The sequence below is a fragment of the Oncorhynchus keta genome, chromosome 7 (genome assembly GCF_023373465.1).
Source record: "Oncorhynchus keta strain PuntledgeMale-10-30-2019 chromosome 7, Oket_V2, whole genome shotgun sequence".
Lineage (NCBI taxonomy): Eukaryota > Metazoa > Chordata > Actinopteri > Salmoniformes > Salmonidae > Oncorhynchus > Oncorhynchus keta.
Window position 1 is genome coordinate 33469342 of NC_068427.1, and position 23463 is coordinate 33492804.

The 23463-nt window shown below is 46.1% G+C and overlaps 2 protein-coding genes across 35 annotated transcripts in view; one reads left to right on the forward strand and one right to left on the reverse strand.

Annotated features, from left to right (window-relative positions):
- The window catches only part of LOC118385851 (microtubule-associated protein 2-like), a 170954-nt gene that overhangs the window by 144230 nt on the left and 3261 nt on the right, over window positions 1–23463 (forward strand). For 15 of the 23 annotated variants that reach the window (XM_052522665.1, XM_052522666.1, XM_052522674.1 and 12 more), the window contains 7 exons: window positions 1225–1390; window positions 3075–3131; window positions 3791–3957; window positions 4179–4325; window positions 7630–7722; window positions 13849–13930; window positions 15785–15897. In XM_052522665.1, coding sequence (XP_052378625.1) covers window positions 1225–1390; window positions 3075–3131; window positions 3791–3957; window positions 4179–4325; window positions 7630–7722; window positions 13849–13930; window positions 15785–15897 — 825 coding nt within the window. Of the gene's footprint in view, window positions 1–1224; window positions 1391–3074; window positions 3132–3790; window positions 3958–4178; window positions 4326–7629; window positions 7723–13848; window positions 13931–15784; window positions 15898–16000; window positions 16081–23463 lie in introns of all 23 variants that reach the window. The other 8 variants (XM_052522678.1, XM_052522680.1, XM_052522670.1 and 5 more) reach the window with 5 other exon arrangements.
- On the reverse strand, window positions 16098–23462 carry LOC127931132 (filaggrin-2-like). 12 transcript variants are annotated; one of them, XM_052522694.1, is made up of 4 exons: window positions 22588–23234; window positions 22203–22231; window positions 20018–20220; window positions 16098–18431 (listed from the first exon to the last, which is right to left on the reverse strand). In XM_052522694.1, exon 4 carries the CDS (start codon window positions 18105–18107, stop codon window positions 16701–16703), a length of 1407 nt encoding a protein of 468 aa, XP_052378654.1. In that variant the 5' UTR covers window positions 18108–18431; window positions 20018–20220; window positions 22203–22231; window positions 22588–23234; the 3' UTR covers window positions 16098–16700. The 12 variants fall into 12 exon arrangements, 10 of the variants coding, with proteins under 10 accessions (XP_052378654.1, XP_052378655.1, XP_052378647.1 ...); XM_052522695.1 differs by lacking the exon at window positions 22203–22231 and having other exon boundaries at window positions 22864–23409; XM_052522687.1 differs by having other exon boundaries at window positions 16098–20243; window positions 20692–22231; window positions 22611–23409.

Here is a 23463-nt window from a genome sequence, read left to right on the forward strand (position 1 = left end):
CTGGATGACTGTATAACCTTTTCTCAGTAGAGGGATGGTGAGTCAGCCTTACTGCTGCTCCCTCCCACCCCTCAGACTTAACATCAGATGCAGGCAATCAATCCAGTAAAAAAAATTAAATTTATTAATCTCACTCATTTTAAAATCTGAGCGGTAGATCTTGACTTGCATTGTTGCTTAGAAAGTGATCTTGACTCAAGAGAAGGTTGGTGACCACTTTTAAAGAGAGTTCAACATTTCCAAGAGCACAGTGCTCTCCATCATTGGGAAATTGAAAACATACGTAACTACCCAGACTCGAACTGGCTGTCTGACCAAACTGAGCAACTGAGCAAGAAGGACCTTGAACAGGGAGGTGACCACTCTGACAGAACTACAGAGTTCTTTGGCTGAGATGGTAGAACCTGCCAGAAGCACAACAGTCTCTACAGCACTTCACCAATCTGGGCTTTACGGGAGAGTGGCTAGACAGAAGTCACTCCTGAGAAAAAGGCATGCCTGGAGTTTGCAAAAAGGCACGCAAAAGATTCTGTGGTCTGATGAAACCGAAATTGAACTCTTTGGCCTGAATGCAAAGTGCTATGTCTGAGGAAAACCAGGCATAGCTCATCACCCGTCTAAAACCATCCCTAGGAGCGAAGATTTATGTTCCAACAGGATAGTGACCCCAAATATACAGTCAAAGCAACGCTGGAATGGCTTCAGAAGAAGAATGTGAGTCTTTGAGTGGCCCTGCCAAAGCCCAGACTTGAACATCTTTGTAAAGACTTGAAGATTGCTGTTCACCGCCGCTCCCCATCTAACTTAGCAGAGCTTGAGAAAATCTGCAAGGAAGAATGGGAAAAGAAATCCCCAAATCCAGATGTATTAAGCTGATACAGACCAAAGGTGCTTCTACAAAGTATTGACTCAGGGGTGTGAATACTTCTGTAAGTTAGATATATCTGTACATTTGCAAAAGTATCTAAAAACATGTTTTCACTTGTCATTATTGGGTATTGTTTGTAAATAAAAAATTGGTTTAATCGATTTTTCAATTCAGGCTGTAACACAACAATGAATACTTTCTCAAGGCAGGGTATGAAGAAGAATATATAAAGCTAGGCACTCTGCTAACTTCTGTAACTACTGTACTAAGCTAAATGTGTGTGTGTGCATTGCATGCGTGCCTGCCTGCATGTGTGTGTGGGTGTGTGTGCCTGCCTGCTTGTGTGTGTCTGACAGGATGGCGGTTCGCAGAGCCCAAAAAGGTCGTCCCTGCCCCGGCCTGCCTCTGTCCCGCGGCCTGCCTCTATCCTCAGCCGGCGTACCCACCACCAACCACATGAACAGGAGGAGAGCTCCACCTCTATCACCAGCTCCGGCTCTACCGCACCCCGTAGACCCACGTGTAAGTCACTTCTCCTGAGCCCTTCTCCACAATCTCCTCACCCTGACACACTGGTATGTATCTTTCTGTCTCTCTCTTTCTCTTTCTCTTTCTACTTCTCTCTTTCTCTTTCTCTTTCTACTTCGCTCTTTCTCTTTCTACTTCTCTTTCTCTTTCTCTTTCTACTTCTCTCTTTCTCTTTCTACTTCTCTCTTTCTCTTTCTTACTTCTCTCTTTCTCTTTCTCTTTCTACTTCTCTCTTTCTCTTTTGATCTGGCTCTCACCTTTTTTTCCCTCTTGATTTTGCTCTTTACCTTTCTCTCGTCCTCACCCTATTTCACATTCTCTTGCCCCATCTCCCTCTCTCTCCCTCCCTCTCGCCCTCTCGCCCTATCTCTCTCTCTCTCCCTCCCTCTCGCCCTCTCTCTCCCTCCCTCTCGCCCTATCTCTCTCTCTCTCCCTCCCTCTCGCCCTCTCTCGCCCTCTCTCTCCCTCCCTCTCGCCCCCTCCCTCTCGCCCTCTCACCCTCTCTCTCGCCCCATCTCTCGCCCTCTCTCTCGCCCTCTCTCTCGCCCCTCTCTCTCTCTCTCTCTCTCTCTCTCTCTCTCTCTCTCTCTCTCTCTCTCTCTCTCTCTCTCTCTCTCTCTCTCTCTCTCTCTCTCTCTCTCTCTCTCTCAATTCAATTCAAGGGCTTTATTGGCATGGGAAACGTGTTAACATTGCCAAAGCAAGTGAGGTAGACAACATACAAAGTGAATATATAAAGTGAAAAACAACAAAAATTAACAGTAAACATTACACATACAGAAGTTTCAAAACAGTAAAGACATTACAAATGTCATATTATATATATATACAGTGTTTTAACAATGTACAAATGGTTAAAGGACACAAGATAAAATAAATAAGCATAAATAGGGGTTGTATTTACAATGGTGTTTGTTCTTCACTGGTTGCCCTTTTCTCGTGGCAACAGGTCACAAATCTTGCTGCTGTGCTGCAACACTGTGGAATTTCACCCAGTAGATATGGGAGTTTTTCAAAATTGGATTTGTTTTCGAATTCTTTGTGGATCTGTGTAATCTGAGGGAAATATGTCTCTCTAATATGGTCATACATTGGGCAGGAGGTTAGGAAGTGCAGCTCAGTTTCCACCTCATTTTGTGGGCAGTGAGCACATAGCCTGTCTTCTCTTGAGAGCCATGTCTGTACATAGTCAAAGCTTTCCTTAATTTTGGGTCAGTCACAGTGGTCAGGTATTCTGCCGCTGTGTACTCTCTGTGTAGGGCCAAATAGCATTCTAATTTGCTCTGTTTTTTTTGTTAATTCTTTCCAATGTGTTAAGTAAATATCTTTTTGTTTTCTCATGATTTGGTTGGGTCTAACTGTGCTGTTGTCCTGGGGCTCTGTAGGGTGTCTCTCTCTCTCGCCCTCTCTCTCGCTCTCTCTCTCTCTCGCCCTCTCTCTCTCGCCCTTTCTCTCTCTCTCTCTCTCTCTCTCTCTCTCTCTCTCTTGCCTCTCTCTCTCTCTCTCTCTTGCCCTCTCTCTCGTCTTCTCTCTCTCTCGCTCTCTCTCTCACTCCCCATCTCTCTCTCTCTTTCGCTCTCTCTCTCCCTCGCCCTATTTCTCTCTCTGTCTCTCGCCCTGTCTCTCTGTCTCTATCTTTCCCTCTGTTTAATCCTCTACCGCTCATCCTCTCCTCTAGCATTCAGTACAGAGGTCAGGGCGGAGTATAGGACAGGACGCGCCCCTAGTTGGACAGGTATAGAGTAACTCAATCTCATCCAGTTCCATCCAGTCTCATCCAAGTCTAACTCGGTCCCTCTTCATCCCCAACTGGTTTCACCTAGTCCTGCAGTCTCACCTAGTCCTGCAGTGTCCCAGCTATTCTCATCTTGTCTCACATGGTCTCACCCAGTCTCATCCAGTTCAACTCTGTGTGTTCAATATCACATCCTTAGTAAGAGATGACTAGTTGGAATGTCTCATCCTTGGTAGTTAATCACTGGGCACACACTGATTGAATCAATATTGTTTCCACGTCATTTAAATGAAATTTAAATGGAATGGAATAAGTGGAATAGACATTGAATTGACATCTGTGCCCAGTGGTAGTAAGCCTATAGTTTGGGCTTCATTAACCTCTTTCATTCTATTAAGTACATTGTTTTATCACATTTGTGTTTGTTTTGATCCACTCTTCATCTGACCAACTTCGATAGTTTGGTGCAGTAATGTAAGCCTGGTCCCAGATCTGTTTGTGCTGTCTTTCCAACTCATATGGATCTTAGACAACACAAAACCGCACAAATAAATCTGGGACCAGGATAGAGTAGTGCTGAGAGATGCCCAACCTGATTGACCTTTGAGTAACCTCTCTATATGACCTCTGTAACCTTTATGGAACCTCCCCACACCCAGGCACACAGTCGATGCGTTCCCGTTCGCTGTGCACCACAACCCGCACCCCAGGGTCCACAGCCATCTCCCCTGGGACTCCTCCCAGCTACAGCTACTCCTGCCGCACACCTGGGACCCCTCTCACCCCTGGCACACCCCGTTCTCGAAGCCTGCTGCAGGAGAAGAAGGTATGGTCTACCTCTGAAATGACACCCTCGGTAACCGGTTCAATAGAGCTGGGAAGGAAGCAAGGGTGTTGTATGGATTTGTATTTGTATTTTATTTGAATTATTTAGCATTTATTTATTCAGGAGATCATACTGAGACATCTATTTTCCTAATAGTTTATCATGGAAGCAATTTATAATTTGGCAATTCAGGTCCCAATTCATGAATTCATTAATTCAAGGTGGCTCTGCTCCGCACCCCTCCCAAGTCACCTGCTACCACTCCCAAACAGCTCCGCATCCTTAACCAGCCCCTTCCCGACCTCAAGAACATCAAGTCCAAGATCGGCTCCACAGACAACATCAAGTACCAGCCCAAGGGGGGACAGGTTAGTGCCCCTCCTTTGGTTACCTGATGTATCCACCCTCCCTCCCTCCCTCTCTCTTTTCTTCCTTCTCCTTATTTAACCTCCCTTCATTTCCCCTCCTTATGCTCTGTTTCTAGCTCCCTTTCTACCTCATTCTTGTATTGTATTTGACTGATGCTGTATCTGCTAGTTCCTTTTCCAGGGCTTCTTCCCAGCCTTTCAGACCCTGTTCCTCCCTCATCTGTCCCTCTCTCTGTCTTTCATGTTCCTCTTCATGTTCATAGCCTGTCGCTCCCTTGTTACTGTAGCTCCGTCCTCCCTCAGTCTGTCTATCTGGTCTCTGTTTGCTGGGTCATGGTTTTAAAAGGAGGGGAATGAGATAAATGTCCCATTTAGATGTAGCAGCTGAGCTTTTCAAATGGCCGAGACAGAAGAAGGATGAGTGTTTGGGGGTGTTTTCTCTGTCAGGTACCTCTGTAGCTCACCATCGATGCTAGAGAATAGTCTGGAACACCTCTACCTGTCTAGCCTCCCAGATGGGATGAGTTGCCTAGGCAACCAAAGGCTAATTTGCTACAGCCCCATGCTGAAACAAGGTAGTGTATCTAGACAGATGGCTTGCTTCCAGCAATGTATCAATGCTCCAGCTAAAACGTACAAGTTCTGGCATCAGTTGGGATAGAGAGGACGAGTTAAAAATGGGAAGCACGACACCGGTGATGTCACTGCCATAGCTATTATTGCATTAGCTAAATATGAGCACAATTCTTGCCCACGTTTTAATCCCTGTCTACCCAAACTAGTGATTTGTTAGGAGAGTTGACTGTCTGAAGAGGACTCTCCCATAATTTATTTTTTATTTAACCTTTATTTAATTAGGCAAGTCAGTTAAGAACAAATTATTATTTACAATGACGGCCTACACCGGGCCAATTGTGTGCCGCTCTATGGGACTGCCAATCATGGCTGGTTGTGATACCTGGATGTCTGTAGTGATGCCTCTAGCACTGAGATGCAGTGCCTTAGACCACTGCGCCACTCGAGAGCCCTAAGTCATTTTTCCCTTTCGAAATGTCTGAGAGAATCCGAAATCATTCATGTGCAGTTGCCTATCGGCTTACGTCGCTTAAAAACAAGGAGCGTCCATGTTACCGCAAGAAACGGACTCAACCTCACGTGTCATCATTTTGAATGCACAGCCGTCCTGTCGTCTTTGCCTCCTCTCTCCTTATATCGGCTCTCAGATGTAAACCAAACATACTTTTACTTTGCTGCTTTTGGGTAAAGTTACATTTATTTATTTTTTACAGTTATGGCGGTTATTTTATTTTCCTGACTGTCTCCATCCATAACTGTCAGTTACATGATTATATAATTACCGTGGCAAACTAGACTAAACCCCCGGGCCACTGGCTGGCTGAAATGGTCTCTGACATGGGTTCCAACAGAAAGTGACAACATAACCCTGTACTCAGTGACAGGAAGTGACAACATAAACCCATAACCAGGGGTGACTGTCTGGGCATGGGGTTGCCACAGCTGCCAGGCTGTAAGTCTCCCAGCCACTCAATATTTGCATCTCAAATGATACTCTATTGCCTATATAGTGCACTACTTTTGACTAGAGCCTATGGGCCCATTTGGAATGCAGACCGTGCCTAAGTCTAACAGACTGATTCTAACAGACTTTGTTAAATATGAATCAGCCCTTTGAGGCAATGGTGTTTGTTTTCTGGCTCTTTTGACTCGATGGCTCCGGAGCAGTCGGAAGGTATGATGAATCCTTTAGCAGTCTCAGTAGCACAACCCTAGACAGCAACTTAGAAATGGCTCTATGTGTCCGTAAGTGGTTCAATTGTCGGAGAAGCTGATTAATCATTTTGAAGAAGACCAGACAGACCAGGGAGATTTTCTATCTTTCTATCTGGTTAAACGTAGTGTACTATAGAGGGTATAGGGTGCCATTTTGGATTTACTCCTACAGGCTGCTCTAGGGCCTTCAGTAGGCCCTGATACATATACACAGCCCTGTAGCATCGCAGAACCTATGCAGTACTTCCAACCAGCCAGTAGCAGTAACAGACCTACAGTAGTATCCCAGTCCTGTAGCATAGCAGAGCCTATACAGTACTTCCAACCAGCCCAGTAGCAGACCACGTGTGCATCCCAAGTAGTATGCATTACTTTTGACCAGAGCTTATATAGGAAATAGGTTGCTATTTGGGACACAGAACCAGTCAGACCTACAGTATCCCAGACCTGAAGCATAGCAGAACCCATGACAGTACTTCCAACCAGCCCAGTAGCAGTAGCAAAACCTAAACAGTATCCCATCTACAGCACAGTGACTAGTTAGATCAATAATGTGTTTGCTTTTCTATCAGCAACACAGAGGCAGGGGCCAAACGGCCACCACAACAGAGCCCAAACGCAGCCCGTCGTGGATCTGGAGATTGCTCCTTCGCCTGGTCTCTCTCTCCTTATATCTGTCTGCTGCACACAGTGTGACGTGGGCCCCCATGCCAGCCAAAGACCAACTGGTATACAGTACCTTCATCTACCAAGATCCCTCTTATACACACACACACACACACACACACACACACACACACACACACACACACACACACACACACACACACACACACACACACACACACACACACACACACACACACACACACACACACACACACACACACACACACACACACACACACACACACACACACACACACAGTCAAACACATACACACAGTCAAACACACACACACATAGTCAAACACAAGAGACAAACACAAACACAAGAGACAAACACAAACTCCCCACTGGGCACACGATGGTTGAATCAATGTTGTTACTACGTCATTTCAATTAAATTACGTTAAACCAACGTGGAATAGACGTTGAATTGACTTATGTGCCCAGTGGGACATGTCAAATCTTGCCAGGAAATTAAGTCCCCCTTTGACCCTAAGTTTTTTTCACAGTACTCTGGTTTCTGATTTATCAAAGGTCACTCACTGTCTGATGCTCTGTTCTACCAGCCCTATATGTAATGGTAGAAAGGGTCATGAACTCCACCTACCTGCTGTGTTCTGTATCTACTGACATACTGTATCATCACTATTAAGACATGTAGCCTTCATCTGAATCTCCATCCAGCTCTCCTCTGATCATCATCAACAGTTGTCCTGCCTTCATACATAGCTATCTGTCTGTCCTCTTAATGCTGTGCCTATACGTCCCTTCCATAACACATAAGCCTGGCATCCATCCTCATCCTCATTTAAATAGCCACATTATATCTCTGTATTTCCTCTAGATTCAGATTTTAAACAAGAAGCTGGACTTCAGTCACGTACAATCAAAATGCGGATCCAAGGATAACATGAAGCATTCTCCTCGTGGAGGCCATGTATGTACCTCTACCTACCGTTCTGTTCCCTCTCTCCCTTCTCCTCTCTCTGGCCTAGTAGGCTACACACTCATGTTGAACAACTGATGTACTTATGGAGACACCACTAGGCAGGGTTTCAACATTCTGATAACCTTCCCAAAATGCCCTGTTTTTCACTGGAATTTGGGGCTAAGTTACCAGAATTTTCCACCCCTAGCACCAACTGTTGTGCAAACATTGTTGTGCGGACAAACTCATCAAAAATGTGTCAGTTGTACGGCCTGAGTGTGTACTAGACCTCTCCCTCTATTGGGAGATGAGTGGACTGTAACCCCATCAAGCACATGTCCGTACAGGGGCCACCCTTACCCTCAGCCAGGGTTCCAATTACAGAGGGGGACTGGGCACCCCCATAGTAAATCAGCCCCCCATAAGAATTGAAATATCAAGAACATCTAAATATCAAGTCATTGTATTATTCAAACCCTGCTTCCACCCCTGCCCCTATCCTTCTCTCCAACCCCAGTCCCCAGTCCTACTTCAGCCTGTCTGCCAACATGCACAATCTGCTCCCCCTCTTTCCATTACAATGCAGCTAGCTCTGAGATGTGCCAACTCCCACCTTGGTATGATGACAGAACTCTCCAATTAGCCTATAAGTGAAGATATATCCTTGTCTCTCCCTTGAAGAGCGAACTGTAGGCTCAGTTCCATTCATCTTGGAACCCAGAACCACATCTAGCTAGCTACTGTAATGGGAGTACAGTTCCATTGATATGTGCACAAAACCAAAAACACTTAAATCACAGACTCCCTTTCCTGAGCACTTTGCCTCCTGTATGGTTCAGTATCTTATCTGAACAGCCTGATGATCAAAGCTGAAGTCTCCTCTTCTTATTCGTCATTCAGTTGTAATATATACCCACTCTAATGATGGAAGTATATATATTCACATGCAACAAAACAATGATGGTGTTGATGCAGTTTATCAACAACACATGTGCATCTACTGTATGTATCTTCCATTCAGAGTTCACATACTCAAACAATCATTTGTACCTCTCTGTACCTGTTATGACATGGAACACAACATGGACGTTTCAAACATGTTCTATAGAGATGCATTAAAGCAACTATTCTCCACAGTAGTGGCCTTAAAATGGCGGAGGCTTATAGAGAATATGCATATGTATAAGTATGTGTGTTATAAGCATACTGTACATGGTGTATAAAGAAGTACAACATGAGGGGATTTATCAAAATGTTTGTGTTGTTGTGAGAGTAATGCAGTGGGAAGAAGAATGTTTTCTACTTGTTGTTTTTCTGTGAAGCTCCAGCAGTGACCTCCAACCAGATGACCTCTGCCTTATCTCTCTCTTCTTGCTCTGTTTTTTCTCTCATTCTTTTGTTCTTTCTCACCACTTAAACCACTCCAATCCACTGCTCACAGGTTATCTTTCTCTCTGTGCTATCTGCTGGCCTGTGACTTTCCTTTAGATTTTCTTCCCCACTTCCTGCATGTCTAGCGATATAAATGTATTAAGATGTTTTATACTTTGCAGCGCGACCAATCCTGCTATTTTATGTTTGTGTCTCAATCTAACTTACTTTGTCTCCTTACAGCTACAGCAGGCCCTGGCCCAATCACTGTGACTGTTTTAGAAAGAAATCCTGTCCCTTAGCCATTCTAGTTTACATCCCATATTCACAGTCTATGGATGCATCCCGAATGGCACCCTATTCCCCTAAATAGTACACTACTTTTGACCAGGACCCATAGGGCTCTGACGTGCTCAATGGGATTGAGTTCTGGGCTCTTCGCTGGTCATGGCAGAACACTGACATTCCTGTCTTGCAGGAAATCACACACAGAATGAGCAGTATGGCTGGTGGCATTGTCATGCTGTAGGGTCATGTCAGGATGAGCCTGCAGGAAGGGTACCACATAGGGAAGGAGGATGTCTTTCCTTTAACACACAGCGTTGAGATTGCCTGCAATGACAACGAGCTCAGTCTGATGAGGCTGTGACACACCGCCCCAGGCAATGACTGACCCTCCACCTCCAAATTGATCCTGCTCCACAGTACAGTCCTCGGTGTAATGCTCATTCCAAATGGACAATTATCGCTAATCCGACCATCCCCCCTGGTCAGACAAAACCGCAACTCATCAGTGAAGACGTGGCAGGTAGCCTAGTGGTTAGAGCATTGGACTAGTAAGTGAAAGGTTGCAAGATCGAATCACTCAGCTGATAAGGTAAAAATGTGTCGGTTGGCTCCCGAGGCACTTAACCCACTGTTCCTACGCCGTCATTGAAAATAGGAATTTGTTCTTAACTCACTTGCCTAGTTAAATAAAGGTAAAAAATAGCCCTTTTGCCATGCCTGTCTGGTCCAGTGACGGTGGGTTTGTGCCCATAGGCGACATTGTTGCCGGTGATGTCTGGTGAGGACCTGCCTTACAACAGACCTACAAGCCCTCAGTCAAGCCTCTCTCAGCCTATTGCGGACAGTCTGAGCACTGATGGAGGGATTGTGTGTTCCTGGTGTAACTCGGGCAGTTGTTGTTGCCATCCTATACCTGTCCGGCAGGTGTGATGCTCGGATGTACCGATCCTGTGCAGGTGTTGTTACACATGGTCTGCCACTACGAGTACGATCAGCTGTCTGTCCTGTCTCCCTATAGCGCTGTCTTAGGCGTCTCACAGTACAGACATTGCAATTTATTGCCTTGACCACATCTGCAGTCCTTATGCCTCATTACAGCATGCCTAAGGCACGTTCACGCAGATGAGCAGGGACCCTGGGCATCTTTCTTTTGGTGTTTTTCAGGGTCAGTAGAAAGGCCTCTTTAGTGTCCTAAGTTTTAATAACTGTGACCTTAATTGCCTACCGTCTATAAGCTGTTAGTGTCTTAACGACCGTTCCACAGGTGCATGTTCATTAATTGTTTATGGTTCATTGAACAAGCATGGGAAACAGTGTTTAAACCCTTTGCAATGAAGATCTGTGAAGTTATTTGGATTTTTACGAATTATCTTTGAACGACACGGTTCTGAAAAGGGAAGTTTCTTTTTTTGCTGAGTTTTTATCTATGTTTATCCTAACTCTTGAGGATCACAACTAGCTTCCTCCGCTGTAGACACAAGGCAAGAAGGTCACCGTGTCATCTCAATTGCATACACAACACGTCCTTTCTCCTCTTGTCCTTCTCAAAACCCATTGGAGGAGAAATTAAACTGACATTTTCTTTGACGATTGACTGAATTGAAATTGAATTCAAAACCCAGCTCTGGTACTAATGTTATGCCCTGATGTGTTGAGAGGTCAGAGGTTAGAGGTCAGGGAAGCTGTTCGTCGAGTCATCTGGATGAAGCTCTGTGTCACAAACCCAATCCCTCTCCGGCCCTCACCTTCACTTCTATAAATATAAACATGATATAAACGTTATCCCCGACTCCTACAGGTGCTTATTCCCAGTGTTAAACTGGACTTTAGCCATGTTCAGTCTAGGTGTGGCTCCCTGGACAAAAGACAGTATGCTGCGGGAGGGGGAAATGTGAGTCTTTTATCCCTAATACACTTGACGTCTCTCCTCCATACCTTTCTCTCTCACACACACTCCTCTCTTTCTTTTTGGTATGGTACCCCTTTCTCTCACACACATTCTTCCTCCTCCTCTTCTTCTTCACCCTTCTTTTCTGTCTTTTTCTGTCTCTCTCTCTCTCACATACACAGGCCTCCTCTTTCTTTCTTTCTTTCTTTCTTTCTTTCTTTCTTTCTTTCTTTCTTTCTTTCTTTCTTTCTCTCTCTCTCTCTCTCTCTCTCTCTCTCTCTCTCTCTCTCTCTCTCTCTCTCTCACTCTCTCTCTCACTCACTCACTCACTCACTCACTCACTCACTCACTCACTCACTCACTCACTCACTCACTCACTCACTCACTCACTCACTCACTCACTCACTCACTCACTCACCAGTCAGAGTTCCAGGGAGATGCAGAACTGGGGACCACATGGTTCCTATCCCAGTCCAAGGCTATGTATTGTACAACGTCTCAAATTACACCCTATTCCCTATTTGGTGCACTACTTTTTACCAAGGCCCATAGGAAATAGGGTGCCATTTGAGATGCGACCTGTGTTCACCTTCTCACTTGGTTCCACTTGGCATTGACACCACCTCTGCTATAGCCTGGGTGCCCTTCTCTCTGCCAATTCCTTATGGAATTGTCATACCAGACTGTTTGGCTTGACAGTAAAAGCAATGGAGTTGGAAAGAGCACAAACAGATCTGGGACCAGGCTATCTCCTTTATGGGTGTGCTTCTGTTTCTTGGAGGGGAAGGGGTTGAACTTGAACATTGGCTATCTCTCTCATCCCCCTCTCTCTCAAACCCCACTTGTGAAGAGTAAATGATAGATGGATAGATTAGTCACTGACACAAACCACAGCTCTGTCTTTCTCAACATGTTCACTAGCATTCTGCATGGTTGGGGAGGCTATAGTTTCTATCAGATACTGTTGCAACAAGCATATACAGGGCATTCAGAAAGTATTCACTCCCCTTGACCTTTTCAATTTAGTTGTGTTACAGCCTGACTTTAAAATTGATTCAATTGAAATGCTGTGTCTCTGGCGTACAATATCCCATAATGTCAAAGTGGAATTATGTTTTAAATTTTTTTTTTCTCAAATTAAAAATAAGTATTGAACCCCTTTGTTATGGCTATTTTAAATATGTCCAGGAGTAAACATGTGCTTAACACGTCACATAATAAGTTGTATGGACTCACTCTGTGTGCAATAATAGTGTTTAACATCATTTTTGAATGACTACCTCATCTCTGTACCCTGCATTATACAATTATCTGTAAGGTCCCTCAGTTGAGCAGTGAATTTCAAACACAGATTCAATCACAAAGACCAGGGAGGTTTTCCAATGCCTCACAAAGAAAACAGTTACAGAGTTTAATGCCTGTGAAAGGAGAACTGAGGATGGATCAACAAGAGTACCACTCTTCATATTTTTCATATTTATGGGTATGTTTGTCATCAGCAAGGTCTATTGAGTTTTTTAGGATAAACACGGAATGGAGCTAAGCACAGGCAAAGTCCTAGAGGAAAACCTGGTTCAGTCTGCTTTCCACCAGACACTGGGAGATTAATTCACCTTTCAGCAGGACAATAACCTAAAACACAAGGCCAAATGTACGCTGGAGTTGCTTACCAAGAAGACAGTGAATGTGACCTAGTGTCCGAGTTACAGTTTTGACTTAAATCTACGGCAAAACTTGAAAATGGCTGTCTAACAATGATCAACAACCAACTTGACAGAGCTTGAAGAATTTATTTTAAAGAATAATGTGCAAATATTGTGCAATCCAGGTGTGCAAAGCTCTTGGAGACCTAGAAAGACAGATGCCAAAGGTGATTCTAACATGTATTGACAGGGGGTTGAATACTTATACAATCAAGATATAGTTGGTTTATTTTTCATAATAAATCACTCACTAATTCACTCACTCACTATACTTTATTCCACCCGTCTTTCTCTCTTTCTCGCAAATTCTGAATGTGTATTTTTATTGGCTAATATTCCCTGGCTAATATTCTGAATGTGTGTTTTTATTGGCTAATAATCTCTGGCTATTCTGAATGTGTATTTTTATTGGCAAAAATTCTATGGCTAACATTCTGAATGTGTGATTTTTATTGGCTAATATTTTATGGCTAACATTCTGAATGTGTGATTTTATTGTCTTTTCAGACTTTCATAACTGAACCACAGGGTTCTCGTTAGGCATAATAATAGCAGATGTTGTACTTGATATTAGAAGTAGATATTGCTAGGATTGTGGAGAGCAGCACACCATGATTCTGAGGTAATGACTCTCAAAACCCTGTTTTTCTTCTTTTTAAATGGAGGACAAGCCAAACGTGTCATCTCTATCCATAGTATACTCCTCTAAATCACTGTTACTTTACTAGTGCTGAATAGGTCCAGGCCAGCCATAGCCAAATGGCTTTTGGTTCAGTCCTTTACGTCAGAGACAGGAGATGGTGGTTCTCAGCCTCTTGATCCTCCTTGGTTGGACAATGGGTTAATGGGTAGAAATGACCAAACTAACACAGATCATACCCACAGGTGCAGATTCAGACCAAGAAGATTGACCTGAGTCACGTGACCTCCAAGTGTGGATCGCTGGACAACATCCGACACCGGCCAGGTAACCTACCTGCTCTACCTGTAGACTGTGTGTACGGAGGTGCCTTGGCAAACTGATTCCAGCTGCAGCTATGTCTCTTTACACTACAAAAATATGTGTCGTCGAGGGCAAGACGTCTCTTCTTCAACGGTTTCAAACTAGTTGTCTGTAAAAAGGCTCAAAATTGATCTCAATCATAATCTACCTGGGTTACCCCACTCTGACAGTTGAGAGATATGTGAGCTTACAGTGTATCCACAACACACTAGAACCATTAACATGGTGGGCTTGTATAGGAAGTAGACCTTTACCTTACTGTAGATAAAGGAAAGAGTGAGAGAGCATCATAATGTGTGTTCCAAATGCCACCCTATTCCCTTGTATAATGCACTACTTTTTACCAGATACCTCTGGGTATGGGCTCTAGTCAAAATGTGTGCACCATAGGGAAGGTGTTATTTGGGAATCTTCCACACAGTAAGAGGATCTAATGTGTGATGCAGAAAAATCCCCCCTGCTCTGAGATAGTGGTGACTGACTACTGTGACAGAGTCCTACATCGCCATCTCGTGGTCATACCGATTATCCGCTTCTGTCCAATAATTATTCACACTGCGACACTCACCCTGCATCCTAGAGGTAACAATCCATTTTCGAAGCAACTTTTAGATTACATATTAAACTACAGATATATCTGCAAGGTATGGACCCCAGGAAGACTAACTGTTGTCATGGCAACAGCTAATTGGGCTCCTGATAAGGAATAAGGGTCTGCCTAGTCTGTCATATATTCAGTTTGACTAATTATTGATAATAAGTTATAATGATGTATTGGAACAAATTAATGGGAGGATAATACATTCCTGTCTTGAAGTCTCTTCTACTTCCTCTCCTCTCTCTCTACCCTCTCCCTCTCTCTCTACCCTCTCCCTCTCTCTCTACCCTCTCCCTCACTCCCTACCCTCTCCCTCACTCCCTACCCTCTCCCTCACTCCCTACCCTCTCCCTCACTCCCTACCCTCTCCCTCACTCCCTACCCTCTCCCTCACTCCCGACCCTCTCCCTCACTCCCGACCCTCTCCCTCACTCCCTACCCTCTCCCTCACTCCCTACCCTCTCCCTCACTCCCTACCCTCTCCCTCGCTCCCTACCCTCTCCCTCGCTCCCTACCCTCTCCCTCGCTCCCTACCCTCTCCCTCGCTCCCTACCCTCTCCCTCGCTCCCTACCCTCTCCCTCGCTCCCTACCCTCTCCCTCACTCCCTACCCTCTCCCTCACTCCCGACCCTCTCCCTCGCTCCCTACCCTCTCCCTCGCTCCCTACCCTCTCCCTCGCTCCCTACCCTCTCCCTCACTCCCTACCCTCTCCCTCACTCCCTACCCTCTCCCTCACTCCCGACCCTCTCCCTCGCTCCCTACCCTCTCCCTCACTCCCTACCCTCTCCCTCACTCCCTACCCTCTCCCTCGCTCCCTACCCTCTCCCTCACTCCCTACCCTCTCCCTCACTCCCTACCCTCTCCCTCACTCCCGACCCTCTCCCTCGCTCCCTACCCTCTCCCTCGCTCCCTACCCTCTCCCTCGCTCCCTACCCTCTCCCTCACTCCCTACCCTCTCCCTCACTCCCGACTCTCTCCCTCGCTCCCTACCCTCTCCCTCGCTCCCTACCCTCTCCCTCACTCCCTACCCTCTCCCTCACTCCCTACCCTCTCCCTCACTCCCGACCCTCTCCCTCGCTCCCTACCCTCTCCCTCGCTCCCTACCCTCTCCCTCACTCCCTACCCTCTCCCTCACTCCCGACTCTCTCCCTCGCTCCCTACCCTCTCCCTCGCTCCCTACCCTCTCCCTCTCTCTCTACCCTCTCCCTCCACTCCACTAGGGGGAGGTAACGTGCGCATAGAGAGTGTGAAGCTGGACTTTAAAGACAAGGCCCAGCCCAAGGTGGGTTCCCTGGATAATGCACACCACACCCCTGGTGGAGGCCACATTATGGTAAGTCCCATCATACTGTAAACTCATCACAACGAAGATTGCTTGCATCCCAAATGACCCCCTATCCCCTTTAAATGGCCCCATGTGCCCTGGTCAAAAGTAGTGGTCGATAAAGGGAATAAGATGCCATTTGGGACGCAGCCCTGATCAGTTGGACATCAGTCTCAGACAGTCTCCTCCAAGGTTAGCACCCCTCCAACCATCCATCTGATGTTTGTGTGTGTATGTATCACCCACCTGTGTGTATCTTCCACCTGTGTGTGTATGTATCTTCCACCTGTGTGTGTATGTATCCTCCACCTGTGTGTGTATGTATCCTCCACCTGTGTGTGTATGTATCTTCCACCTGTGTGTGTATGTATCCTCCACCTGTGTGTGTATGTATCTTCCACCTGTGTGTGTATGTATCCTCCACCTGTGTGTGTATGTATCCTCCACCTGTGTGTGTATGTATCCTCCACCTGTGTGTGTATGTATCCTCCACCTGTGTGTGTATGTATCTTCCACCTGTGTGTGTGTACCTTCCACCTGTGTGTGTATGTATCCTCCTCCTGTGTGTATCTTCCACCTGTGTGTGTGTGTATGTATCACCCACCTGTGTGTATCTTCCACCTGTGTGTGTGTGTATCTTCCACCTGTGTGTGTGTGTATCTTCCACCTGTGTGTGTATGTATCCTCCACCTGTGTGTGTATGTATCCTCCACCTGTGTGTATGTATCACCCACCTGTGTGTATCTTCCACCTGTGTGTGTGTGTGTATCTTCCACCTGTGTGTGTATGTATCCTCCACCTGTGTGTATGTATCACCCACCTGTGTGTATCTTCCACCTGTGTGTGTATGTATCTTCCACCTGTGTGTGTATGTATCTTCCACCTGTGTGTGTATGTATCTTCCACCTGTGTGTGTATGTATCCTCCACCTGTGTGTATGTATCACCCATCTGTGTGTATCTTCCACCTGTGTGTGTGTGTATCTTCCACCTGTGTGTGTGTGTATCTTCCACCTGTGTGTGTGTGTATCTTCCACCTGTGTGTGTATGTATCTTCCACCTGTGTGTGTATGTATCTTCCACCTGTGTGTGTATGTATCCTCCACCTGTGTGTGTGTGTATCTTCCACCTGTGTGTGTATGTATCTTCCACCTGTGTGTGTGTGTACCTTCCACCTGTGTGTGTATGTATCCTCCACCTGTGTGTATGTATCACCCACCTGTGTGTATCTTCCACCTGTGTGTGTATGTATCTTCCACCTGTGTGTGTATGTATCTTCCACCTGTGTGTGTATGTATCCTCCACCTGTGTGTATGTATCACCCACCTGTGTGTATCTTCCACCTGTGTGTGTGTGTATCTTCCACCTGTGTGTGTGTGTATCTTCCACCTGTGTGTGTGTATCTTCCACCTGTGTGTGTATGTATCTTCCACCTGTGTGTGTATGTATCCTCCACCTGTGTGTATGTATCACCCACCTGTGTGTATCTTCCACCTGTGTGTGTGTGTATCTTCCACCTGTGTGTGTGTATCTTCCACCTGTGTGTGTGTATCTTCCACCTGTGTGTGTATGTATCTTCCACCTGTGTGTGTATGTATCTTCCACCTGTGTGTGTATGTATCCTCCACCTGTGTGTGTGTATCTTCCACCTGTGTGTGTATGTATCTTCCACCTGTGTGTGTGTGTACCTTCCACCTGTGTGTGTATGTATCCTCCACCTGTGTGTGTATGTATCCTCCACCTGTGTGTGTATGTATCCTCCACCTGTGTGTGTATGTATCTTCCACCTGTGTGTGTATGTATCCTCCATCTGTGTGTGTGTGTATCCTCCACCTGTGTGTGTATGTATCCTCCACCTGTGTGTGTGTGTATCTTCCACCTGTGTGTGTATGTATCCTCCACCTGTGTGTGTATGTATCCTCCACCTGTGTGTGTATATATCCTCCACCTGTGTGTGTATGTATCCTCCACCTGTGTGTGTATGTATCCTCCACCTGTGTGTGTATGTATCCTCCACCTGTGTGTGTATGTATCCTCCACCTGTGTGTGTATGTATCCTCCATCTGTGTGTGTGTGCATCCTCCACCTGTGTGTGTATGTATCCTCCACCTGTGTGTGTATCTTCCACCTGTGTGTGTATGTATCTTCCACCTGTGTGTGTATGTATCTTCCACCTGTGTGTGTGTGTATCTTCCACCTGTGTGTGTGTGTATCCTCCATCTGTGTGTTTGTATCCTCCACCTGTGTGTGTATGTATCCTCCACCTGTGTGTGTGTGTGTGTATCTTCCACCTGTGTGTGTATGTATCCTCCACCTGTGTGTGTGTGTATCCTCCACCTGTGTGTGTATGTATCCTCCACCTGTGTGTGTATGTATCTTCCACCTGTGTGTGTATGTATCCTCCACCTGTGTGTGTATGTATCCTCCACCTGTGTGTGTGTGTATCTTCCACCTGTGTGTGTATGTATCCTCCACCTGTGTGTGTGTGTATCCTCCACCTGTGTGTGTGTGTATCCTCCACCTGTGTGTGTATGTATCCTCCACCTGTGTGTGTATGTATCTTCCACCTGTGTGTGTATGTATCTTCCACCTGTGTGTGTATGTATCCTCCACCTGTGTGTATGTATCACCCACCTGTGTGTATCTTCCACCTGTGTGTGTGTGTATCTTCCACCTGTGTGTGTGTGTATCTTCCACCTGTGTGTGTGTATCTTCCACCTGTGTGTGTATGTATCTTCCACCTGTGTGTGTATGTATCCTCCACCTGTGTGTATGTATCACCCACCTGTGTGTATCTTCCACCTGTGTGTGTGTGTATCTTCCACCTGTGTGTGTGTATCTTCCACCTGTGTGTGTGTATCTTCCACCTGTGTGTGTATGTATCTTCCACCTGTGTGTGTATGTATCTTCCACCTGTGTGTGTATGTATCCTCCACCTGTGTGTGTGTATCTTCCACCTGTGTGTGTATGTATCTTCCACCTGTGTGTGTGTGTACCTTCCACCTGTGTGTGTATGTATCCTCCACCTGTGTGTGTATGTATCCTCCACCTGTGTGTGTATGTATCCTCCACCTGTGTGTGTATGTATCTTCCACCTGTGTGTGTATGTATCCTCCATCTGTGTGTGTGTGTATCCTCCACCTGTGTGTGTATGTATCCTCCACCTGTGTGTGTGTGTATCTTCCACCTGTGTGTGTATGTATCCTCCACCTGTGTGTGTATGTATCCTCCACCTGTGTGTGTATATATCCTCCACCTGTGTGTGTATGTATCCTCCACCTGTGTGTGTATGTATCCTCCACCTGTGTGTGTATGTATCCTCCACCTGTGTGTGTATGTATCCTCCACCTGTGTGTGTATGTATCCTCCATCTGTGTGTGTGTGCATCCTCCACCTGTGTGTGTATGTATCCTCCACCTGTGTGTGTATCTTCCACCTGTGTGTGTATGTATCTTCCACCTGTGTGTGTATGTATCTTCCACCTGTGTGTGTGTGTATCTTCCACCTGTGTGTGTGTGTATCCTCCATCTGTGTGTTTGTATCCTCCACCTGTGTGTGTATGTATCCTCCACCTGTGTGTGTGTGTGTGTATCTTCCACCTGTGTGTGTATGTATCCTCCACCTGTGTGTGTGTGTATCCTCCACCTGTGTGTGTATGTATCCTCCACCTGTGTGTGTATGTATCTTCCACCTGTGTGTGTATGTATCCTCCACCTGTGTGTGTATGTATCCTCCACCTGTGTGTGTGTGTATCTTCCACCTGTGTGTGTATGTATCCTCCACCTGTGTGTGTGTGTATCCTCCACCTGTGTGTGTGTGTATCCTCCACCTGTGTGTGTATGTATCCTCCACCTGTGTGTGTATGTATCTTCCACCTGTGTGTGTATGTATCTTCCACCTGTGTGTGTGTGTATCCTCCACCTGTGTGTGTATGTATCCTCCACCTGTGTGTGTATGTATCCTCCACCTGTGTGTGTATGTATCCTCCACCTGTGTGTGTATGTATCTTCCACCTGTGTGTGTATGTATCCTCCACCTGTGTGTATGTATCCTCCACCTGTGTGTATGTATCCTCCACCTGTGTGTGTGTGTGTATGTATCCTCCACCTGTGTGTGTATGTATCTTCCACCTGTGTGTGTATGTATCTTCCACCTGTGTGTGTATGTATCTTCCACCTGTGTGTGTGTGTATCCTCCACCTGTGTGTGTATGTATCCTCCACCTGTGTGTGTATGTATCCTCCACCTGTGTGTGTATGTATCTTCCACCTGTGTGTGTATGTATCCTCCACCTGTGTGTATGTATCCTCCACCTGTGTGTATGTATCCTCCACCTGTGTGTGTATATATCCTCCACCTGTGTGTGTATGTATCCTCCACCTGTGTGTGTGTGTATCCTCCACCTGTGTGTATGTATCCTCCACCTGTGTGTGTATATATCCTCCACCTGTGTGTGTATGTATCCTCCACCTGTGTGTGTGTATCCTCCACCTGTGTGTGTATGTATCCTCCACCTGTGTGTGTATGTATCCTCCACCTGTGTGTGTATGTATCCTCCACCTGTGTGTGTATGTATCCTCCACCTGTGTGTATGTATCCTCCACCTGTGTGTGTATATATCCTCCACCTGTGTGTATATATCCTCCACCTGTGTGTATGTATCTTCCACCTGTGTGTGTATGTATCCTCCACCTGTGTGTATGTATCCTCCACCTGTGTGTGTATATATCCTCCACCTGTGTGTGTATGTATCTTCCACCTGTGTGTGTATGTATCTTCCACCTGTGTGTGTATGTATCCTCCACCTGTGTGTATATATCCTCCACCTGTGTGTATGTATCTTCCACCTGTGTGTGTATGTATCCTCCACCTGTGTGTATGTATCCTCCACCTGTGTGTGTATGTATCTTCCACCTGTGTGTGTATGTATCTTCCACCTGTGTGTATGTATCCTCCACCCGTGTGTGTATGTATCCTCCACCTGTGTGTGTATGTATCTTCCACCTGTGTGTGTATGTATCTTCCACCTGTGTGTGTATGTATCCTCCACCTGTGTGTGTATGTATCCTCCACCTGTGTGTGTATGTATCTTCCACCTGTGTGTATGTATCTTCCACCTGTGTGTGTATGTATCCTCCACCTGTGTGTGTATGTATCCTCCACCTGTGTGTGTATGTATCTTCCACCTGTGTGTATGTATCCTCCACCCGTGTGTGTATGTATCTTCCACCTGTGTGTGTGTCCTCCACCTGTGTGTGTATGTATCCTCCACCTGTGTGTGTATCCTCCACCTGTGTGTGTATGTATCCTCCACCTGTGTGTGTGTGTACCTTCCACCTGTGTGTGTGTGTATCCTCCACCTGTGTGTGTATCCTCCACCTGTGTGTGTATGTATCTTCCACCTGTGTGTGTGTATCCTCCACCTGTGTGTGTATGTATCCTCCACCTGTGTGTGTGTGTACCTTCCACCTGTGTGTGTGTGTATCTTCCACCTGTGTGTGTATGTATATTCCACCTGTGTGTGTATGTATCCTCCTCCTGTGTGTGTATGTATATTCCACCTGTGTGTGTGTATCTTCCACCTGTGTGTGTATGTATCCTCCACCTGTGTGTATGTATCCTCCTCCTGTGTGTGTATGTATATTCCACCTGTGTATCTTCCACCTGTGTGTGTATGTATCCTCCACCTGTGTGTGTGTGTATCCTCCACCTGTGTGTGTATGTATCCTCCACCTGTGTGTGTGTGTATCTTCCACCTGTGTGTGTATGTATCTTCCACCTGTGTGTGTATGTATCTTCCACCTGTGTGTGTGTATCCTCCACCTGTGTGTGTATGTATCCTCCACCTGTGTGTGTGTGTATCCTCCACCTGTGTGTGTGTGTGTATCTTCCACCTGTGTGTGTATGTATCCTCCACCTGTGTGTGTGTGTATCTTCCACCTGTGTGTGTATGTATCCTCCACCTGTGTGTGTATGTATCCTCCACCTGTGTGTGTGTGTATCTTCCACCTGTGTGTGTATGTATCCTCCACCTGTGTGTGTATGTATCCTCCACCTGTGTGTATGTATCCTCCTCCTGTGTGTGTATGTATATTCCACCTGTGTGTGTGTGTGTATCTTCCACCTGTGTGTGTATGTATCCTCCACCTGTGTGTGTGTGTATCTTCCACCTGTGTGTGTGTGTGTGTGTGTATCTTCCACCTGTGTGTGTATGTATCTTCCACCTGTGTGTGTATGTATCTTCCACCTGTGTGTGTATGTATCCTCCACCTGTGTGTGTGTGTATCTTCCACCTGTGTGTGTATGTATCCTCCACCTGTGTGTGTGTGTGTGTGTATCTTCCACCTGTGTGTGTATGTATCTTCCACCTGTGTGTGTATGTATCCTCCACCTGTGTGTGTGTGTATCTTCCACCTGTGTGTGTATGTATTCTCCACCTGTGTGTGTGTGTATCTTCCACCTGTGTGTGTGTGTGTGTGTGTGTGTGTGTGTGTGTGTGTGTGTGTGTGTGTGTGTGTGTGTGTGTGTGTGTGTGTGTGTGTGTGTGTGTGTGTGTGTATCTTCCACCTGTGTGTGTGTGTATCTTCCACCTGTGTGTGTGTGTATCTTCCACCTGTGTGTGTGTGTGTGTGTGTGTGTGTGTGTGTGTGTGTGTGTGTGTGTGTGTGTATCTTCCACCTGTGTGTGTATGTATCTTCCACCTGTGTGTGTATGTATCTTCCACCTGTGTGTGTATGTATCTTCCACCTGTGTGTGTATGTATCCTCCACCTGTGTGTGTGTGTATCTTCCACCTGTGTGTGTATGTATCCTCCACCTGTGTGTGTATGTATCCTCCACCTGTGTGTGTATGCATCCTCCACCTGTGTGTGTATGCATCCTCCACCTGTGTGTGTGTGTATCCTCCTCCTGTGTGTGTATGTATATTCCACCTGTGTGTGTATGTATCCTCCACCTGTGTGTGTATGTATCCTCCACCTGTGTGTGTGTGTGTATGTATCCTCCACCTGTGTGTGTGTGTGTATGTATCCTCCACCTGTGTGTGTGTGTGTGTATGTATCCTCCACCTGTGTGTGTGTGTGTGTATGTATCCTCCACCTGTGTGTGTGTATCCTCCACCTGTGTGTGTATGTATCCTCCACCTGTGTGTGTATGTATCCTCCACCTGTGTGTGTATGTATCCTCCACCTGTGTGTGTATGTATCCTCCACCTGTGTGTGTATGTATCTTCCACCTGTGTGTGTGTGTATCTTCCACCTGTGTGTGTATGTATTACCCACCTGTGTGTGTGTGTATCTTCCACCTGTGTGTGTATGTATCCTCCACCTGTGTGTGTGTGTATCTTCCACCTGTGTGTGTATGTATCATCCACCTGTGTGTGTGTGTGTATCTTCCACCTGTGTGTGTATGTATCCTCCACCTGTGTGTGTATGTATCCTCCACCTGTGTGTGTGTGTATCTTCCACCTGTGTGTGTATGTATCCTCCACCTGTGTGTGTATCCTCCAAATGTGTGTGTATGTATTACCCACCTATGTGTGTGTGTGTACCCCTCGCCTATCTCACCCACCCTAACTCC